Here is a 20,949-nt window from a genome sequence, read left to right as displayed (position 1 = left end):
ATTTCATCCAGATTTGAGTGTGAACAGCGTGCCTGGATGCAGACATCAGAGCGAAGCGATAGAGTACAGGAGGTATTTTAACCCAAGCAATCTTAACTATTAATTCCAAACATGCTGACAATTCCCATTCCCCAATTCCCAAAATAAAGCGTGCTGTGTTGATCGCTGGCAACCAAGTGATTTCTTGGTTTCAAAGGTCCCCTTTTTTCTTAATATTGAATAAATTCATTAAAGAAGGGTTAGTGAAAGCAATAATATTAGAGAGAATATTTGTTAGTCTGGTAAATAATTTAGGTGTGGATGTAGAAGGCTGAATCACTGGAGTGCCCGTAATCAAAGTAAAGAATGCCCTCTTGGGTATCATTGGAAGATTACACCTATATAATATGTGTTATTTTGATTGCATTCCCACAGCACTGATTACATGTCGAAGGTCGGTGTTAAATGAAAAATAAACCTAAAAGTGAGATTTACAAGCTGGTTCCGGGGGGTGGGGCGGTAGGGGTTTGTTATACAGTAGGTATCACCATCACATTCAGTCCATCAGTATTTACCTCCACAGTCCTAACAGTGAGGTGCAGCCGCACGCAGCTCCTCCTCTGAGCCATATATATATGAAATAAAGCCATATATAAAGGTCTGATGGCAAAGTGGTCTCAGGACTGTATCGTGTAACATTTTAATGCAGCCTGCAGAATCACTGACAAAATTCAGAAAGGTCTACGGAGGTCACTTGGCCGTGCTTATGTTACACCCACGGAACTTAAAATGTGACTTTACTATGGGGTGGGGAAAACAGGAACGCATTTTTCTCCATCGGCCATCCTGAAATGTTGAGATAAGTGAAACGGACATATTTACTTCTGATCAGTGGGTCAGGGGAATGTCCAGTGGAAAGAGGAAAAAAAAATTGTGATGCTCAAATGTGTTAAGAGAGGATCTTGCCTAGTGTTGTTTATCCACCTGGAGAGATTATAAATTGATGTGGCAAGTGCACAGGATGGTGAAGCGGGAAGGACACATAACATTACACTTGTCAGGTGACCACAATACATCACGCAGACCAGCTGGGTGACATGCGGGCCCTAGACAAAGCTTCCAGCAGGCTTTCCCATTTTCAAAATGTATATGTTGTCCAATCAATCAATATAATCTCACCTCGAGATTTCCCAAGGTTAAACCCAGCTCTTAAATTATGTTTCCAGAGGGGGGACATGCACAAATAACAACAACAAAAAATGGCCAGTTTTTTTTCTTTTTTTTACAGTTGTCTTCATGTTTCCTGATTTCACACTCCCTCACAAGTGTGCCAGGCGAGGTCACATGGTGCCGCTCCATCATTCTGCCACTATGACGGGCAACCTTCCACCCACTGGCCACTCACACCCTCCCTGGGATCCCTCCATTAAATAAATTGTGCTGTAATAATCTCTTGGCTCCTAATATTCGTGGTTGAGCACAGCACCACCTACTTTGATTACCCCACTTTCAGGCCCAGCCAGAACCATCTGTAATCCCCATGTTTTACCCTCACTAAATTGAAAGAGGAATTATTCAATGCCTGCTGATAAATAAGAAGAGAGTGACATTCATCCGTCAGTGTGTAATCTCACGCAGCCCGGTTCCTCCACCTTCTCCTGCAGAGCGGAACTATACATCACCAGATCACTCTACAGGCTGGACTCAGTTCATCTTTTATTTTAAAAGATTTTACCATCATCATCATCCTCACTGAGAATTACTTCACTGAAAAGCAGTTTGAATGGGCTGCAGATGTCCAGCCTTTACGTCCCACACCCGCTGCATCTCCAGGACCCCGTCTTGACCTATGTGTAACTCTCACTCAGACTCCTGCGATCGCCACAGGGAGGGGGAATCACCCTCTGCCGCGGCTGTGTATGTTTCTCCATCTCATTTTTCAATGAATCTACCGCTGGCAAGCTGGAGGCCCCGCGAGACCCAAACAAATCAATAGCAATACGTAGTCTCCAATCAACCGTAAGCAACCTGACTGCAAAAGAGAACGTTAAATAAAGCTGATCCCATACACTAACAAGCATTATACATACAGATGCACATACGTGGGTTACGGGAGTACCTGAAATATATGTTCAAGACAAAAGCCTGGAGCTGTTCGTGGCTGCTCATGCTTGATAAGGATTGCAAACCTAAGCTGCACACTGTGTGCAGTATTTAAAATATATATCTCTGAATTCATCAAAGGAATAAAAACCTTAGAAATGATTTTAGTTCACCTACCATTCTCTCTATAATTGTGAGCCTTTTTACTTTCCCATTTTCGTCTTTTGAAGATTGAGATATGCAAATGTTAGCTATGCTAATACTGGGAGAAGTTTTCCAAACAAACATCTTACTATTGGGTTAATGGAGGACATTCAAAATGCTTTGACTCATTTAAGCAAGAAGAAGAAAACTGGTTAAATTAACAGGTACAATTTGCCTTTTGAACACACTGCACACTCTCATTTAGTCAACACTTTGACACAGTATACAATGATGACATTTGCTCCACTTTTCCTTACTCTATTATCTCCAGAAAATTAAAAAAGAAATATAAAAGAAGCAAAATCACAAGATGTCTTTTCAGAGGATTTACTCTTGCCACTGTTCTAGGTAAGTGTCCTCTGGGAAACAGGGCTGGACGTGCAGGAGGAATAAAGTGCTGTTGAGAAGTGGACTTTGCAGAGTGGGTGGAAGGATTCGCATGGCTTTTGCAAAGGGATTTAACTGATTGACAGAAAGGACAGCCGACCCCCCTCTCTGATAGCACTGGCAGCGCGGCTCTGGAGGAAAAAAAGGGCGGGGGGGGGGGGGGGGGGGGGGGGGGGGGGGTCTTAATAGAGCCTTCAGTGCAGGAAAAAAAAGAAGTTCTAATGTGCCACCTCTCTCCTCTATCTCTCCAGGGAAATGTGGAAGACTTTCCAACAGATGTGTCCTCTGGGCTCTGAATCGCAAGATAATTAAAAGGCACTCGGAGATCAGAGGGATGCATTCTAATATTGCACCTCGTCATTTGTCAAGAGATCTGCACAATGCTGTTGCATTGATAAAATCACTCAATGGGGTCTATGCATACAGGTAAGAAATAAAAATCAGCACCTGGTTTTCATCACGCAAAGACGGAGCATCCATTCTGTGAGAGGGGAATCATTTTGCCAATCAAGCACCGAATATTCCTTTCATTGCTCTCTTTAAAACCAAGGACATGCAACCTCCAAAGGTCTCAGCACAGCTTATAAAGTACATCAGCTTCCAAATGACAATCACAAATTCAAATTTTCACAATAGAGATAGAAAGCAGAGCAGACATCCAACAGAAGCGTCCAGCGAGGAGCGGAGAGGTAGAAAAGAGGGTGCAATGATCTCAGCACCAATCATATGTATTGCTCGACAATCCTATCAGACCTGCACAGATATTGTATGGTCAGATTCTGTCTGCGGACAGTCATAATCATCCTTATTTCTGATTCTGTAAAATCAGTCATTTTGTGGGAAAGCTTGTCACCTCTTTTTTTTGGGGGGGGGGGGGGGGGGGGGGGTGGGGGGGGGGGGGGTGGTGTTGTAGATGTCACCCTGCGGTTAAGTGACAACATCTGCTTACTGGGAGAAGCTTGTTCAGAATGGAAGGAGGCTGTTCAGTTTTGGATCTGGAAATGAGGCTGTAGATTGGATTATGATGCCATTTTTAATCCGTCTTTTCCCCTTGCAAGATATTGCTCCACCCCTGCTTCTTAGCATTATACAATACTTGACAAGAGGAGACTTTGCTGAATTCCGGCACATTGATGACTATGTGATTCCTTGTGACACTCTAATTTGAGCTTATGGTGCCAAAGCTTTGATGCAGACATGGGAATAAAACTTTTAGTCACAGAGACCCTTCTCCTCTCCGGGCCCATTAAAAGGTCCCAACTCATCTCCTTGTGAACTTTAATTACAGTCATCTTGTCTGGTGACTGATCCTCATTTTGGGGAAGTATCGTGTTTCTTCTTCAGTTCATTAAAAATAAAGTACACGCTGTAACTCTTCTCAACATGCTGCGCTAACTGACGTGAAGCACTCATTCTCCCGCTAACACGGAGATGGGTTTCAAATATTATTTGAAGCATTTTAATACTGAGAGATACGATTCATAAGATATTTAGGTAAATTATAATAGTATTATATTATATATTATAGTATTATATAATATATATTATTATATAGTATTAAAGAATATATTTATGTATGTAAGCCAACTGTACGAGAATCTTTTGCCATACACCAAGGTAGAGCCTCGATTCTTTTGTCTTGTGATTGAGTGCCACATGTGTGGTTTTAATTGTAGACTTGAGTGATTGTGTAATCATAGTGTTGAGTGTTTGAACCACATGCAAACTGTGCTCATATCGCCAAAATGTTTAATTATGGCAATATACAGTGTCTACCCATCAGACCCCAAACAAGTGGGAAGCTAACCTCAATTTTCTTTCTCTGCATTTTTATTTACCTATTTATTTTGGTACATCTCCCCGAGAGAGTCACACACATCTCTTTCACTGAGCGCAGCGTGAAATTGATTCCCCACTGCAGCGTCTTGCTCAAAGACACATCGAAAACTGACTGCTGGTGCCAAATCGCTGACCTTTCCGAATCAGGACAGCCTCTCCGAGCCCAAAATCACCCTTCCTAGTGACATTTAGCACAGTGACTAAGAGAGCAGAGGGGGTCAGAGGAAACACAACCTCCTGAGAGGGCCATAACAAAAAATGGCAAACTGTCTAATACATATCTCACTTCTTTATGAGGACCTGTCGAGGGTGGATTTGGAAATAGGAGTCCCTTAACCAATATGCTGTCTATGAGCATAATACCAATATGCTTGAGATGCCAGGTACAGCCAGTTAAACTTTAAGGTTTTGATGGAGCAGACAGACAAAACACTACATGGAGACAAACAGCATCTAAATGCAGAATCAAACAATTCCAGAATTGGAAACGGTAAAACAACAGCCTGATATGTGATGTTACGATTTTCTTTTAATTCCCAATAAATCCTTTATTTATTTTTCGCATATCTCTCTTTGCTTTCAGTCTTTCTACCACTCACACATGCACACACACACAACATAACTTTTCATGACACCTTAAGACAGGAGTCCGTCCTAAATTCTAAATTTCTCAGAAAACAGCCACTGGTGTCCTTCAACACATCGTATTTGTCCCTTCTCTCAAGACGAACAGGCAGATCAATGTGTCTGTTTTCTATTCTAGGAAGAGTCTTATTTAGCCTTTGCCTCTGACACCTCAGGCCTGTGAGCAACTCTCACTTCAACTTATGTGTCTCTCAAAGTCAGACATCTTGTTCTTGGGGGAGAAAAAAACCCAACCCTGTTGTGGTAAGGGATAGTTTCTATATCTCATGCCATTAAACCATCATAGCCAATCAAACACCAGGCAGCCAAGATGGCATTCAATGTCACCGACAAGGAGAAATGTTACAGTATGTGTAACAGTGATGATACAGCTCGGAATCCCTTTACAGCATCGCTAATGTCTCCACATGATTTACATGATAGGTGCATTGGTGAGCTAAATGCCATGGCTGACAGAGCTTGTAATGAAATAGTTTTGCCTGAATTATTAAACTATAGGAAAATGTCTTCAATTAAAAAAGGTAAGGGTTCATTACCTACATATACAATACAAGCTATGAGGATGTCGGAGTGGATGTATTTTGTCAAATTTGTGTTTGGCTGAAGGAAGTAAATTATGTGAGCAGTTTTCAATCAAAGGCATTTCACATATGGGGCCCATCTAATAATATCAAGTTCATATTCACAACTGCTTATATTATAGCGCTTATCAGGCCATGCATTACTGGTTTAGGCAAAAACAACAAGTGAGTTATGGGAGACGCAATAAAAGCCATATAGTATGCACAGGTATGTTTGCATGCATTCGAGTTAAACAGTTGAAATTCATCCGGTTTTCTAACAATCGTGATAACAATCCGAAAACTTAAAAGTAAAGATGAAGCCCTTGATTCAGTCTCACTTAGCAGTTAGGGGCCTTCATGTGGCCATGAATCAGATGCACATGGCCAATAACATACTCAAGCACAATAACAAGGAAATGCATGACAACAGGAGGTGCTCGTGGACTTTCTCTGTTCAGTTGTGCTGCTGTCAACAGACAACACGGTTAAATATTGCCATGAATGTATTGATCCATTAGAAGTTGCTCTATAACTTAAATTATTAATCACATATAATTCAAATGCAATGATTTGTGACTGTTGATTTTAAAACATACTGTGTTTCAAAGAATAAGTAAGACTTTATTAACCTAAAGTAAGTCACCTGAGCACGGGTTTCCTCAAATGAAGGAGAGGAAACCACTAATGGGATTCAATTATTTATCCATTTGGATAGCATCTGCCCAAGATAGGTAAACTGGCCTAATTAGTAAAGGTTGTGTTGTGCTTGATAACACATCAAAGTGTGTCTACAGGCCCCCATGACTTATATAACCCTTTAAAATGTATCATTATTTTAGCCTATAAGCAAAAAGGGTGAGTTGTAATATTTTTATAAAGCACTAAAGCAAATTACTAGTAACAGTTATGACTTTGGTGAAGTGCAATCGTTCAGCATGAAGGAGCCATTTAAGTGATGATGGTGATATAAAGCTGGATAAAACGACGACCGAGCTCCTCTCCAGGTGCCATACCAAATGGGAAACAGCCTGGCCTGTGCAAGTCACCCACGTTAAGGTGATGCTTCCTTCTAAAACCACTGTTGTTTTGGAGAGCATGCGTTCAATGTGCCTAAATACCTGAAATCGCTGTAAGGGTGAATTATCCAAAATCCGGCGGATTTAACCCGCTCTTGTTCCCGTTCCACCGCCTTCTCACTCCCAAACATCCTCAGGGAGAACTTGTTGACCCCCGGCTGAAGCATTGCCCCGAACTGTCTGTGCATGAACCCGGCTTGATATAATCGCTCGTCGTCCGGCAGAATTTGATCGATGCCGTCCAACTTTATAAAACCTGACTGCTGGCCAGGGGAATCGTCCTGGGCACCGCCGCCACCGCTGGCTCCCTGCGCGCCCTGATCCGACGGCCCATCGCCGATGGCTCCGGGGGGGCTCTCCTCGCTCGGGGTGACATCCCCGTCGGTGATGAGGCGCCTCTCCTCCGCCGAGTCCGAGTCGTGCACATGCCGACTTGTGACGGACGAGAGGCTGCCTCGGAACCTCCGGCAGTCTCCGTTTGAGCTGGTCTTCATCGGTCTCCCTATGTCCGTCTCCATGATCACGGACTCCCCACTTTTGGTCTCCACGATGCCTTTGCAGCTTCCCCCAGAGGTCGGCGACGGCAGAGGTTTCATCCTGATGCTCTTCCTCCGGGTGTCCTTGTCCGCGTCGTCTCCCTCGCCCATTATAGATGCTTTCTGTCCAATGTGCGGTGGCAAACTGTAGAGCCTTTTACGCATGGAGGAGTGTAACCTGTCCATTATGACATTGAGACACAGTGGCGAAAATGAAATAAAGCCAGACTGTTAGGCTGTGTTGAAACGGTTGTCGCCACCAGCCCCGCGCTGTTTGTGAGAGCGATCAGTCTGGAGCTAATCTGAATCCCTGAAATCCTGCTACACATGACATGGACCGCCGTGGCTCTGCTGAGACAGATGAGAGATACTCTTTTTCATAATAACACTACCTGACAGCCTGCATATTGTCCTCACGCACAGTCTGGACGGTCCGCCTGGCCACTGCGTCCCCGATGTTCATCTTTGTGCCGTTTCGACATTGCGCGCAAAAGTGGAAAAAACTGCTTGAAAGTCACCTTAGCGTGACATGTGAGGGATGTGCCGACGGCCGGCGATACGGAGACGAGGAAAAGGTCATGCAAGACGAAGGTTGCTCTGTTCACCTGTCCCGTCTTGCAAGCTGCCATCAAACAACGCGACACGACCGTGCACAAATACAGGAGAGCATTCCAGGCACCGCTGACATCACTGGTCCATAGTCGGGGTGCGTTTCGGCGAACTGTGAATATTCATGATGCTGATCTATTGGGTTGCCATAGGAGCGAGAGCTGCAAATAAGCTCAGCCCACCTTGTTTAAAGGGGAATGCTCTTCCCCAGTCAGTAAAACTCTTTCCTCTTCGGGCAACTTAAGGCTACAGGTAGACGACGCAAACCCATTGTTCCGCACTGCAAGGCTCCGGGCTTCAGGTGCAAAAACCGAGTTGCCCGTTTGCCATGATCCTCACGATCAGACTGATCCGCTGCGTAATTTGCGCCCCACAAAAAAAAAAAACAGTCGGAAGATAGAGGCTCGTGTTTCCAAAAGGTGTTTTATCACACATGCTCTCAGAACCTAAAATTGTATACAAATAACTTATCAATGGGGATTCATACACATTTTTAAATCAATGGAATTGCAAATGTATTATTCGCAATAGGCTAACATTTTACAGAAGTTGCCAGATTCATCCATCCATCTAGGCTGATACAAAAAAACTGTCACATGAGTAAACTCTTTCTACAAACAATGACACCCTTTTTACTTATTTTCCTTGTCATTTGTTGACCTATGGCTCAAACTCTGTAATATCGCCAGCAATGATGTGTTATGGGCAGCAGCTTCCTCATCATGTCCGCCCCTAATGATTAAACAGCGACAGGGAGGTTGAATTGAGAATTCTGAAGTACCAGCACCACAGATTGAGAATATTAGGATCATTTTCTTCCTGAAATAAATGTCAATATGGTCATGACAGGAATTCGTCCTACTAATTCTAAAATATGGTAATATAATATAAGCTCCCAGGCAGAACCAAAGTATTTGTTTACATGATCAAATTGTCAATAGCAAGGTTTCTGATAATTGTCAATGATAAATATTTCAGGAACATGGGAATAAGGGAAAACATTCCAGGGTCTGTGCAATCAAATTAAACCAATATCATTTTTGATTATTTTTGCTTCACATCAAAAATGATGCATACAAATCACTCACAATGAGACACAGGTTAACCTATCAGAGAGTTTATAATTAGAAAAAAAGAGTAAAATCCACATAAGAGATTTTTACCAATTCATTCACACAGGTCAGATATTTTAATTGAGTGTGTTTCATTTTTGTGTAGAGGAAGACATACTGTTGTTAAACAGGGGTGACACTGGAGGATGGTAGACATGATGCTCTTCATGTCAATCAAATTTTTTTTTCAAATCAAATGGTTAATCAAATATTATATTCTCTCTCTCTCTCTCTCTCTTAATAAACATTGTTATTTAAAAATCAAAAAAACTCTCTCTCTCTCTACTAAATTAATCGTCAACTATTTTGATAATCGATCAATTATCAAAATAGCCGCTGATTGTCTCTTTTCCAAAGTATTTCCACTTTTACAATCTGTTGGTTTGACAGATGAGTTAATGGCGTTACGACATCAAAGGCAGGTCAATGTAATGCTGCAGCAAACAACAGTACGGGGCGACAGGGTCCAGGTGTGTTGCCAAAAAGTTATCGTCAGCCAGAAACTGATTTTATCTAGATCAAACTCTCATAACGGGCACAAATACACAACCTTATGTCTGAAGCAATATCAAAGATATGTCTTTGTGAAACTTTAACGTTACTTGTAACAGAATAATCACAATTGTGGCCAAAGTGTTTCTCACGAATAGCGTAATCAGGCATGGTTTACTCACAGGAAATCGGGTCCTATTGTTTTTAAGGTTTGTATGTCTAATATTTCTACACTTCAATTAACATGATGATATATGGTAATGGGTTGTGTTGTAAAATATAGAAATTATTGCAATTATCCTTATAACTGCATTACTTTACCTGCTATGTGGTAGATTTCCAGCCCATGCAGATTTTCGGCTGTTGAATTACCTTTAAATGGGCCATACAGCCCATAAAACACAGTATATTACCTACCAAAAAGGACGGAAATCAGTTTCTGGTGGACGATCACTTTTAGGCACCATCCAGACCAGAGCCGTCTCTGGTCCAGACCAGCGCTGTTAAATGAGAGTCGTGACAACCGAAGTCCAAAATGTTTGCACGTCACGTGACTCACGTAGACTTCAGATAGTTCCCGGAAGTTCTTGGCGCGCAATTCGAATCCATTATTCAGAGCGACAGAAATACGATTTTTTTGGGGGGGTAATTAGTAGTCAATAAATGTATCGATTTGCAATAAATCACACCGACATGCCTATGCAGTTACTCTATGTCGTTAGTCAATACGTTTTCTTAAATCATTAAATAAATCATAAATAATCGTAAATCTTAATCCACGAACGTGCTTTGATGCGCATTTAGATTCGATTCAGATTTGCTGATAATATACAATCTGATTAATTTAAACGTCTTACCCTTCATAAGTGCAACACAGACGATCCATTGACTCCGTTCTGCTGCTACTTTAATGCGCTGCTGCTCACTTCCGGGAACTATCGAGAGGCTTCATTTTTCACCATTGCCGGGAGTGAAAAAACGTCTCCGTCGTAGTGAACGGAGTTGTCGCTACTCTCTCTCTCAGGGGCTCTGGTCAAGACCAGCTGCGATCAGCTCAGGTGAGGCCCTAATAGGTTGCGAGGCTAAGTCCCGCCTTCCCGGAAAAGGCCGAGAGCCTTTTTCTATAACTATTCAACGTGTCTATCAAATTCATTGTCACTGGTGAAACGAGTGTGATAACGCAGTCAGAGAAGTCGGTTTGCCACAGACATTTCACCGAGAGCTCCTCGGCTGGAAAAAAAATGGCCCCCAGACAGCGATGGAAGTTAAAGCGCTACGGGCGCGTCGTCCCCGGTTCCAGGGAGGAGGGAGGGATGCAGCCTTGGGAGGTAACTGCCCCCTACGTCACAGTTGTTGAACGGCACCGTGCTAGCAGGTAGCCCGCTCAGATTAGCTTCGCCACTCAGTTAGCTAGCCTCGGTTGTAGTGAGTGAAGCTAAGTCATTAGCTGCCCCCGAGCCATCACTGCAGGTGTGTTGGCACGTGTCATTACTGTGAACAGACACGTGTATTAATATTCACTTCATGTAATGTGAGTGGGGTCTAACTTTGGACCCTGTAGCAGCCAGCTGGGACACTCACCTGGTCTGTGTCCCCCAGACTTGGTCGGGACAGTGCAGTCATGGAGCTAGCTTGTTTTTCTTGAAGATAGATAGATAGATAAATACTTTATTCATCCCAAGCCGGGAAATTGTGGTGTAGCAGCAGCACGTTTCACACAGCACACATTAAAAAATATATACAATATTTACACAATAAATTTAAAAGATACGAATTTTCGAAAAAAATAGAAATTAAGAATAATAAATTCACAGAATTTACATGAAGTAATTTAAAACAATTTTATTTTCGAACTCTAAAGGCTTAATCCTGATACTCTGAAGCTATATCTTTACATATACACACATATACATGTACTCTGAGCTGCACAATAAAAAAGGATATTATCTTCCCCATTTTTTAATTATTTTTTGATTGTCGCCCCAAAATTACATGTTTTCTTGTAATTTATGATTGCATTTACCTCTGAGTAAAAAACAACAACAACAACAACAACATTTTTTCATTATTGTCTTTCCTTGTATATATACTTCCCAAACAGTATTTGAAAAACTTTGGACATACACGTACGTCTGTTGATACCGATCCATTTTATCAATAGAGATCAAGATCAATACATTTACTGTTGATACATCATGAAACGGGTTGCTGGTTTGCTTACCCTCCAATAATCTCTGGAGGCATGGCCTATGAAAGTAAAAGTGAGTAAAGATATTAGGTTTTTATTTCGATGCAGTCTTTTTCTGCATTTCTTGAGCAATTAATTAATTAAGTACATGAATTTTATCACGTAAAAGTTCAAATTGATAACCTGGCGATGCCGTCTTTGTCTGATGTGAAAATGAGAAAAAGGTGGTTTTTTTTATTGCCCACAGCATATATTTTGGGAATCTTTAAATAGGAATTTAGAGCTGTTCCCTTTCCAGTTAATGTTTAGAGAGAATTCATGTTGACTGAGGAGACCTTCGTTTGAAGATCCGCTCACAAGTAAAACCATTCTACAGAGATTCCCAGGCCTGTTTTAAATTCAGTTTTGATTCTCGCGTGCACTTCTAGATACATCATCAGATCTCCAGAAATAGATTGGAAATCCAACGGTAAACCTAATCAGAATAATGTGGAATGGAAAATTGTCTGTTAAAGACGACAAATACCGTTGTTCAAGTTGTTGTATTCCAGACAGAGGTCCACGAATTGCAATACCTCCTCATTACTCCTAATTCATTGTTACTATTAATTCAGCTATACTTATTTATTCATCAAATAAAAATGTATTATATGAACACATAAATAGATACAATGTCACAATAAACAAAATTATTCTAAATTAGTAACCACAGGCTAAATGTCCTTTGACTTTTTACTTTTAAAGTTATTCATTTTCTACCAGTGTTGTGTTTTGAAATGTCACTAGTGAGTTGAGAAGAAAGGGAAGCTTTAAGGAATGTGACCTTGTCTTTCATTAACTGCACCAAACTCTAGATGGCAAGCTGGAGCTGTGTGTTTCTAGTGAAGACGGGGATGAATGGCAGTGTATTGAAATCTACTGTACCTACAATGCACAGCATAATGCATTACCCGGGGTCCTCCTCGACGCTCACTCTTAACTTTGATAAACAGGTTTGCAGTGGTGCGGCTGGCAGATGTTTTCAGCTAAGAACCAAAGCTAAATTCAAGTCATGTTCACAAAAAAAAAGGACCTGGAAATCTGTGCTTTTATCTCCTCCCGCTAGATTACTGTGACTCTCTGAACATCACATTTAAAGTCCTACCTTTTTAATCTCGCTTTTAATTCAGCCTGATTCTGCCTCTGTAAATGGCAAAATGTTACCTTTAATTCTCTTATGTCACCTTGTGTCATTTACTGAATATTCCTTCTTGCTTTGTTTTCATCCATACTTTTTTTTTTGCCATGATTGCAAAGCAATGTGTTATTTAATGTGTTATTTAAATAATTCTGACTTGACTTGACCTGACAACTCAGAGCAGAATTACATTAAATGGCATAAAATGCAAAGTACTCATTGAAATGGAGTTTAGGTACATTTACACTCCACCCATGTACAGTAATACATAGTTCAAGGCAATATGTGAGCATGGAAATACAAGATATTATGTGATGATTAAACAATAGAAAAACAGATCTACGTTGAGCAAACCGGTTCTCAAAGTCTAGAATAGAATAGAGAACCGATAATGCAGTGCTTATGATCTGCCTTATTTGAAAAGCTCATCTTCATCACTATGTAACCTAAACCCCATCCACAATGTGTAAGTATAGAGCAGTTCTGAGATCATCAGGAAAACCAATCACTCAGTAATGCAATGACTTTGCTCCGGTTGACATTCTGTTCTCTTCAACAGGTATTTGAGGCAAATGGCGGTAAACCTGAAATTGTCCTAACCATTGTGGAACCTGGATACATGCTGGTACTGCAAGGACAGGAAAGCTTGGTAAGAAGAGTATATGACTAGATAGTAGATGTTTTTTTGTTTTCTTCCCTTACAGGAAAAAGTACAAAAAGATTTTTCATATGGCGTGTACAAAGATTATTCAAATTCTGACAAAAATTTAAATTTACTTTGCCTTCAGACTTCACTCTCAGAATACATAAAATATCATCAGTTTAATTTGGGGGGAGCAGTTCTGCAAGGTACATCAATTAATTCTAATGTTCACATGCAGACTTTCAGTTCCAAAGGTATTATGATATACTCTCTCTATATATACACTCTAGACTGTAGCAGATGTCAGTGCATAAAACACTGTGTTGCAGGGGTGTTGCAGTATACCTCAACTTGAAGCTCTGCAATTCAGAAAATAAATTGAAGCTATATGGGTATTGCTAGATATAATTTAACGCTGCAGCGGGGAATTTCATGCTCTGACACTGGCAATTTGTTGTACATCACAGTTGTTATTATTGGTTGTCCTCCACCATATGGAGGGGACATTGACTATAGATTCCATTAATTATTAGTAATGCTGGTCCAAAATGGCCTTCCTGGATGACACATGGCTGCTCTGCCTCTCTCTTTGAGCAGTGTACAAGTATCACGCATCAGTGAATTGATTGTAGCGTTTGGCTTTAGTTCTATGGTTTACTATTTACCAAGGATTATCACTTAATCTAAAGAAATTATCAATAATCTCTGTTCACGTAATGACAGTATGATTTCTATGCTGTAGCATTTTCAATAACACCTTTTAAAGAATGGCGAAAGGGAAAAGTGCACCGTTGTCTCAGCATATTTTCTGAGAAATCATCTCTCCAGATGAAAAACTTTGATGAAGGCCACATTAAATATTCTGCTGAAGAGCTTGACATTTCTGCCCAAATCTTCAGGGACTTGACTGGATTGTTGTAGTTGGGTCAGGCCAAATGTCCCGCGGTTTTGGGTACACGTTCAAAATCAGTACTATTATTGCGAAAAATATGGGTTCGGGCTCACAAAAAGGCAAACGCCAAGTCAGCATTGGTTCAGATTTTGATCTGGACAATCAGGGCTATAAACTACTCAAGTGTTAACCCATCCTTTTCTTCAGGGATCCCTTATCTACAACCTAACTATCGGTGTGATACAGTGTAGAAGTCTGGTTACGCATGTAAATTAGTAAGGGCAGAATATATATATATATTTAAACTAATTATTGTGGCCTTTAGACATTTAAAGTTGGCTTCCTGCCCTGCAGAATTTGAGGGACTGCTCAATGTCTCATTAATGGAGTTCTGGCAGGAGACACAGTTATCTTACTTTGCCAGGGTGTCAAGCCAGACAGGTATTCAGGTCAGACCGCAGTGAGCTTTCACTGAGGATGATCGACTGGTCTATTAGAGCTTGGTGCATTGAATGCTCAAGAACTTTCAATACCGAGGGCTCAGGCCCGTAGGCTGCACGACGAGGTCAGATAAAACTAAACTTAGCTTTTTTTAGAGAAAATCAAGGGGTGACTGAGGAGTTTCATTGCTCTCCTTGGAATACGGATACTCCTGACTTTAATAGGCATCACCAGAACAAAAGTTCTTGTTAAATGCTGAAAATTCCATGCATTAATTTTTTGCGTAATGGTGTCAAATTTATCAGATGAGCCTCGAGAACGGCTTCAGTGCTCCTTTACACAGATTATGGGAAATTCCTGAAGTGTTTTGCACTGCTTATATTTTCCGAACATTTCTTCTTTTTCTTCTTTTATTTGTTTTCCGTTTTTATATTCTAGAAAACAGTACAGGTGGTCAAACAGAAATCAAATTTCAGTTGAAGGTTTCATCCAAGACCATGTTTACCTAAGTTGTACATTCTAACGGATTTGATCTTCCTGTCCAGAAATGTTACAAGTCTGTCGTGATTATACATAAACTTCATGATTATGTCCAAAATTAGAGTCCTCCTTGAATTATGAACTTTATTACAGCAGTTTCAAAAATATATGGTAACACCGGATGTTAATTTTAAAGTCAAAGACATTTAATGTATACAGATATAAAGTATATGTAACAAAGTATTAGGATGTGACATTTTAGTACTGCTTGTTTAAATGTGTAGGTGAAAGAGCTCTAAGCCCAAACTTGTGCTTCAGAGGTGGGGTAGGTAAATAGAGACCCCTGCAGGCGGATTTACGTAACTACTTTTTTATTTTAATAAAGTAAAAAAAATTCTCATGTCCTTGAAATTCATCCACTAGTTTGTTTTTTTATAAGTGAATGAGTGGAAATACAAGAGGATACTTTTTACATTTATTGTTCTTTAATGTTCTCCATCAGCTAGAGTGGCCTGTGGATAAAACATTTCCATGCCCTGGTTGCTAGGCCGTTTATTGTCTTGTCTTCACAGGACACAATCCCGTTGCTCTGTGGTTCAGACTTTCTCAAAGTACACCAGAAATCTGATAACCTGATGTTTCGAGTTACTGTGGAGGTGAGTCATAGGATGCATTTAATGTGTTTCTCAGGGTCCTCATACTTTAATTCCCTTGCCCTCATATTTATTATACTACAACAAATTACACATAAGTAAAACTAATATCACCATTGATTTGGATTATCATTATTATATTTTTTTTTACAGTTCATTTAGATGCTGTACTGCTACTACAGCCTCCCCATAGTGTAATTAACTTTATGTTCAGGCATGACTTACCTCCTTGTATACCAAGACCATCTCTCTTTCTTTTCACAAAAGCAACACACAAACCACAGCATTTGCTTCCATTTGATTGACACATGCAGTTCAAATGTATTGTGGATTTCTGCAGGGGGAGAGCCGCATGATAAGGATGCAGTTCGAAGGAAGTTGCAGAGCAGAGGCTGTCAAGGAGTGTTCAAGTGCTGTGGATAAACTGACGGAGTACATGCCTGTCACCACTCAGGATCAAGCCCCACCATCCCACAATCAGCCCCCTGCTGATGTGTCTGCACCAGGGACGCAGGTCGCCCACTTAACAATTCAGTACAAAAAATTACTATATTGTAAACAGCACTGACTTTTAAATCAAATATATTCATTTTACCATTAGATTATTAGCCTACGACATTGCTGCTCTTTGTCTCCTTGCCTTGGTCCTCTTTTCTAATGATAATCGGACATTGTTCTGCATGTAGCCATGTACCTTACAGTATTTTGTAAATTAAAAAAATATGTATGTAAATGGACCTAGTTGAAGTTACCAGTCAGTCATTACTCGCTGCCTATTGTCACAATGCTTTGGTTAGGTTCAACAACAGAGGCCACGTCCTCCTCACTAGATGGTGCTGTTACAATGCTGTTTTATTCTTAGAGGCGACTCCAATCTGCAGTAGGTGTAGTGAGATGGACTATCTGCTCCACATGTCTCCAAATTAGTCTATCACATTGCAATATGGTGTAGAATACAGTATGTCCAACCCCAAACACATAGGACAATAATACAATTAGTGCATACATAGAACCGTCAAAGTGGCCGTACCTTGAAGCCACCGCCAGAAATAGTTCTTATATTGCCAAATGAATTAATATTCATTGTACAAACAAAATATTTTGTCCAAAAGCTAAAAACAACAACAACAATGAAGCATGTTATCAAAGCATTTATCCCGCTCTTCTGGGCTTCACAACATTTAACTGGAAGGACTCAGAATAGAGTGGACTCTGCTGTGGGGCCGAATTTGACCTTTAACCAACGGACTCACTGAAGGAGTTCACAGTAAGGATGAAAGGCCTTTGAGAGATGGATAGCCTTCAATTAGTAATGAAGCCATTGATTGGCCTCTAAACCCTGTGGTGTCATAGCGTGTTCTTCAAATCTTTTTTTATTTCTCTTTCTTTGTGTGTCATATCTGTGTCTGTAAACTTTGCAGGGAACGGAAGTGGGAGTTGAACCTGAGGTTGTCCAAGGATCGTTGTCCATCAAGCGTCTGATAGAGGTATTGATTGTTTAAAGTCAGAGGAAGTGAACAGTATATTATTGAGAGCTAACAACTACTAAAATAAAGCCACTGCTGACACATTAATTGTAAATGTGTGTGATGTTTAATTGAGTAGCAAAATGTTTGTATAGATTCTTACTAAGGTTCAGGCTGCTTAGTTAATTTACTTTCTTACTTTGACTGACAAATTAACAGTTTCTTCTTTTCTGACTCACTGTAATATACTTTGGACCTTCCACAGCACTTTCTGGGAGAAACTGCTATGACCCTGCCTCAAGTATATCACCACTGTCCTTTGGCACAAGGTGACATGGAGCCCATCCTCCGTGTTTGTTTGCTGGATCCCAGCTTTCACCTATTTGTGGAGAATGTGGAGTGTGAGCTGAGGAAACTGCATCAAGAGTGAATAATCTCGACAACAGCTGAAGGCAGAAAGGTCAAGTTAGTGCAATGTTTTTCTTATACAGTTTGTGTAGGCAGCACCTGGTGATGGTGGTGGAGTGTTTCATGCTGTACTGCCAAGGTTTTTTGAAATGTTACATATTAGTTGTTGTACTATATTGCTCTGAATTTAGCGAGTTAGGCACGAAGAGGAACTTGCAAAACAACAAAAAAAAAATCTGGATACATTTTTCAACTTTTTATTCAGAAAAAAAATATTGGTCTCACTCATGTTTGATCGTGGCTATATTCTCTGGTCCCGCTGACCCTACCTTAGTTCAGGTCCATTCCCACTGCCACAGACATGGATACATTGTATTGAAACAGGAGTCATGCAGCTACAGCAGTGAATTTTGCTATGCCAGCTTCCAAGTGATCCCACAATATTAAAGCATCACTGAGTAAAACAAATCGCCCTCCATATATCTATTTAAGAATACATATTGCATAGGATTATAGCCATGCTATACAGTTTAAGAGAAAACAATAAAAATAAAAGAAAAATCAATTCATGAAATTGGGGAATATATAAAAAAAAATTCTTTACAGATTTCCTATTATTTGAACACTCATACTTCAACGTATACAAGACACCTAAGTTACTCTGGAAAGAAAATGAAAAATAATACACATTATCATTTTATTTTAGATCGTTAAACACATAGTAGTCATTTTCTGTAATCACTCTCAATTAAATTTAAATACTGCCAGTCAATGAAGCCCTTGCTTCACAATAAAAGCTCTTTTAAAAGTGGACTCATAGTCACAAAATCAAACATAGTTAAATGGCCATGATATGCTGTACAAATCTTCAAGAATAAAACAATATGTATATATATATATATATATCATTTTAATAAGGATGACTCCGTAAAAAACATAGGTCATTTTGGATGCAAAAAAAGCCACACGAGGGATAACAACAGAAACTGTCTATTCTGAGTATCCTATTGCGTAATTACCTTGCATGCATTGTACATGATATGTAATACAAAAGGGATCACCTCATTTGAGGACATGTTGAAATTAATAAAAGAGACATCCACAGCACATTAAAAATCAGTACACCTTTGTGGTGGCTTTAGTCATTATTCGTCATCCCCGAAATCTCCACGTAGACTGAATAAGGCATGCTTAAGACAGCCGTTTTGTTCTTTTTGTTGCCAGTGTTATGCTGATATTGTTTCTCAAAAATGAGACAAGATATGCTTTTTTTCCCAAAACTGCCTGGAGATCTTTCCATCGCTGACACACTTCATGTTGTCAAAATAATGCAGTTTTAGACATCTCACCTGTGAAGAGAAAATCAAGAGAAATGTTAGCTATGGCTCATTCTCCCAGTGAGGTCCATATTTAGCCCCAGTCCTTGATAACGGTGTCTTACTTGAATAAATTGCTTATTTTGTATTCCTCTGGCGAATGTTTTTGTCCTTGTGGTTGTTTGTTGAATTTGTTTTTCTAGGAAAGAAGCAGTTATGATTTAGTTACCTAAATGTCATAGCAATTCAAATTACAGTGTGAAGTATGGCATTAAAAATATTTACTTACATTGGTCCAACTGGTTCATCATCTATTGCATGAGGATAGAGTCAGACAGAAACAGAACACAAAAGTCACATTTGAGATGAAGAAAATATCGAAATACTTTTCGACTGCAAATAATATGAACTTTCCAATGGTAACAGTTTACATTTTTCCCTTTTTCCCAGGCAGCTATTTGTTCACTGTAATTTCAACTCTCAGAAACCTGGAATTTGTTAGAGATAATGCAGCTGGAAGCTCAGGAATACTGCAAATCTGGTGTTGCAGAGTCATTCACTGGAAGCTCTGACATCAGAGACATGGGACTCAGCTGCTGAACATCTTTGTATGCACAAAGATTTGTGTCTGACAAACAGACTCGGCAGGAAAATGCAAAGCAAACACACGAGTCTGAATTTGGTAGCTTCTTGCATTAGACAAGGTTTCTGGAAACTACAGGCTGCTCGGAAGATAGTAGAAAGTCATGCTTGAGAAAAAGGTCAGCAGTGATATATTTGTAGTAGAAGGGCTTCAATGTGGGAAAATAAATGGTGATGATCTTGTAAACGACCACAGCTTTATTGCCAAGCATTGTTTACGTAACCTCACATGCCATTTGAATCTTGTTGGGTTCCAGTTCATTTAAGACTGAGCATATGTAAAGGAGCATTAAAGATGGTTAACTTAAAACCATCTTTTAATTTACACTAAGCAATTTCATTGTGATTTTTGAAAGACCCAGTATATAATTGTGACATTATGCTTGAGCAGCATCTCGACATCTAGAGGTCGTATCAATTCCCTCCATTGGACAGTGGTTAATATCTCTATTCACTGCAAATGTCATTCAGATCATCGACACAGTACTGAAAAAACAAATTTTCAAGAAATAATTTTCTTTCTTTCTCACCGTACAACAGTGCAACAAATAACATACAGCACACTGCCACAGTAATAAGGGCTGCAGGGGGAGGAAGTGGTGAATAATAGTGAGTATTGTTGCTCTGAGTCACAGAGATATTTTCCATGCAGTTATAAGTCAGATAAAAGCAGCATTGACAGCATTCCATGGCATTAATATGGAGCAGATTATGGCAGTTATAATTTTAGACAAAAACATGGTTTTGTGATCATTTGGAGGAGGAACATCTCTCAGCGTATCCCCAGCGTTTTCACACCTCATGCATAAATACCACAAATGCTTTTTTTCATTGTAAAGGCTTTGCTTTTTTTTTAATGTAACGTCAATAATACAGTATGTGGGTGCAACTTTTTAAGCTTCTATCTATCTTCTTACACTGAGTGAGCTGTTATTTAGCAAATCGTCACATGGTAGAATCTGTAATTTTAGCAACAGTTTTTTGAAACACAGGATTGAAATGTCAGCCTCTGCCTCAGAGCCCTTTGGCTGCGGAGCATAAAAGTGTTCAAACATAGCTAAGCCATCCAGAGACCACAATTCATAATGCGCACAGACA

General features: G+C 40.1%; 3 protein-coding genes across 6 annotated transcripts in view; 1 reads left to right on the top strand and 2 right to left on the bottom strand.

Annotated features, from left to right (window-relative positions):
• hcn4 (hyperpolarization activated cyclic nucleotide-gated potassium channel 4) overlaps positions 1-7,795 on the bottom strand; it is a 62,245-nt gene extending 54,450 nt beyond the window's left edge. The window contains exons 1-2 of the mRNA XM_047331684.1: positions 7,725-7,795; positions 6,839-7,510 (exon numbers count right to left, since the gene is read on the bottom strand). Coding sequence (XP_047187640.1) covers positions 6,839-7,510; positions 7,725-7,795 — 743 coding nt within the window. The remainder of the gene's footprint in view (positions 1-6,838; positions 7,511-7,724) is intronic.
• Positions 7,796-10,626: 2,831 nt separating this feature from the next.
• On the top strand, positions 10,627-18,079 carry rec114 (REC114 meiotic recombination protein). Its single transcript, XM_035627503.2, has 6 exons — positions 10,627-10,873; positions 13,470-13,559; positions 15,939-16,022; positions 16,360-16,533; positions 17,441-17,506; positions 17,751-18,079. The coding sequence occupies exons 1-6, from the start codon at positions 10,787-10,789 to the stop codon at positions 17,913-17,915; spliced, it is 666 nt and encodes a 221-aa protein (XP_035483396.1). The 5' UTR covers positions 10,627-10,786; the 3' UTR covers positions 17,916-18,079.
• A 55-nt stretch (positions 18,080-18,134) lies between these two features.
• nptnb (neuroplastin b) overlaps positions 18,135-20,949 on the bottom strand; it is a 29,216-nt gene continuing 26,401 nt past the window's right edge. For 3 of the 4 annotated variants that reach the window (XM_035627498.2, XM_035627502.2, XM_035627500.2), the window contains 3 exons: positions 19,499-19,520; positions 19,335-19,408; positions 18,135-19,242 (listed from right to left, as the gene is read on the bottom strand). In XM_035627498.2, coding sequence (XP_035483391.1) covers positions 19,348-19,408; positions 19,499-19,520 — 83 coding nt within the window. In that variant the 3' untranslated portion in view covers positions 18,135-19,242; positions 19,335-19,347. The remainder of the gene's footprint in view (positions 19,243-19,334; positions 19,409-19,498; positions 19,521-20,949) is intronic. The other variant, XM_035627501.2, reaches the window with a different exon arrangement.

The sequence above is a fragment of the Scophthalmus maximus genome, chromosome 4, assembly GCF_022379125.1.
Source record: "Scophthalmus maximus strain ysfricsl-2021 chromosome 4, ASM2237912v1, whole genome shotgun sequence".
Classification (NCBI taxonomy): domain Eukaryota; kingdom Metazoa; phylum Chordata; class Actinopteri; order Pleuronectiformes; family Scophthalmidae; genus Scophthalmus; species Scophthalmus maximus.
The sequence above is the reverse complement of the archived record's forward strand: the minus strand, read 5'-3'. Positions and strand labels throughout refer to the sequence as shown.

Coding starts and splice junctions, on each gene's coding strand:
- rec114 (XM_035627503.2), top strand. CDS start 10,787: ATGGCCCCCAGACAGCGATGGAAGTTAAAGCGCTACGGGCGCGTCGTC. Junction 10,874..13,469: donor GAGGGATGCAGCCTTGGGAG/GTAACTGCCCCC, acceptor TCTCTTCAACAG/GTATTTGAGGCAAATGGCGG. Junction 13,560..15,938: donor TGCAAGGACAGGAAAGCTTG/GTAAGAAGAGTA, acceptor TTGTCTTCACAG/GACACAATCCCGTTGCTCTG.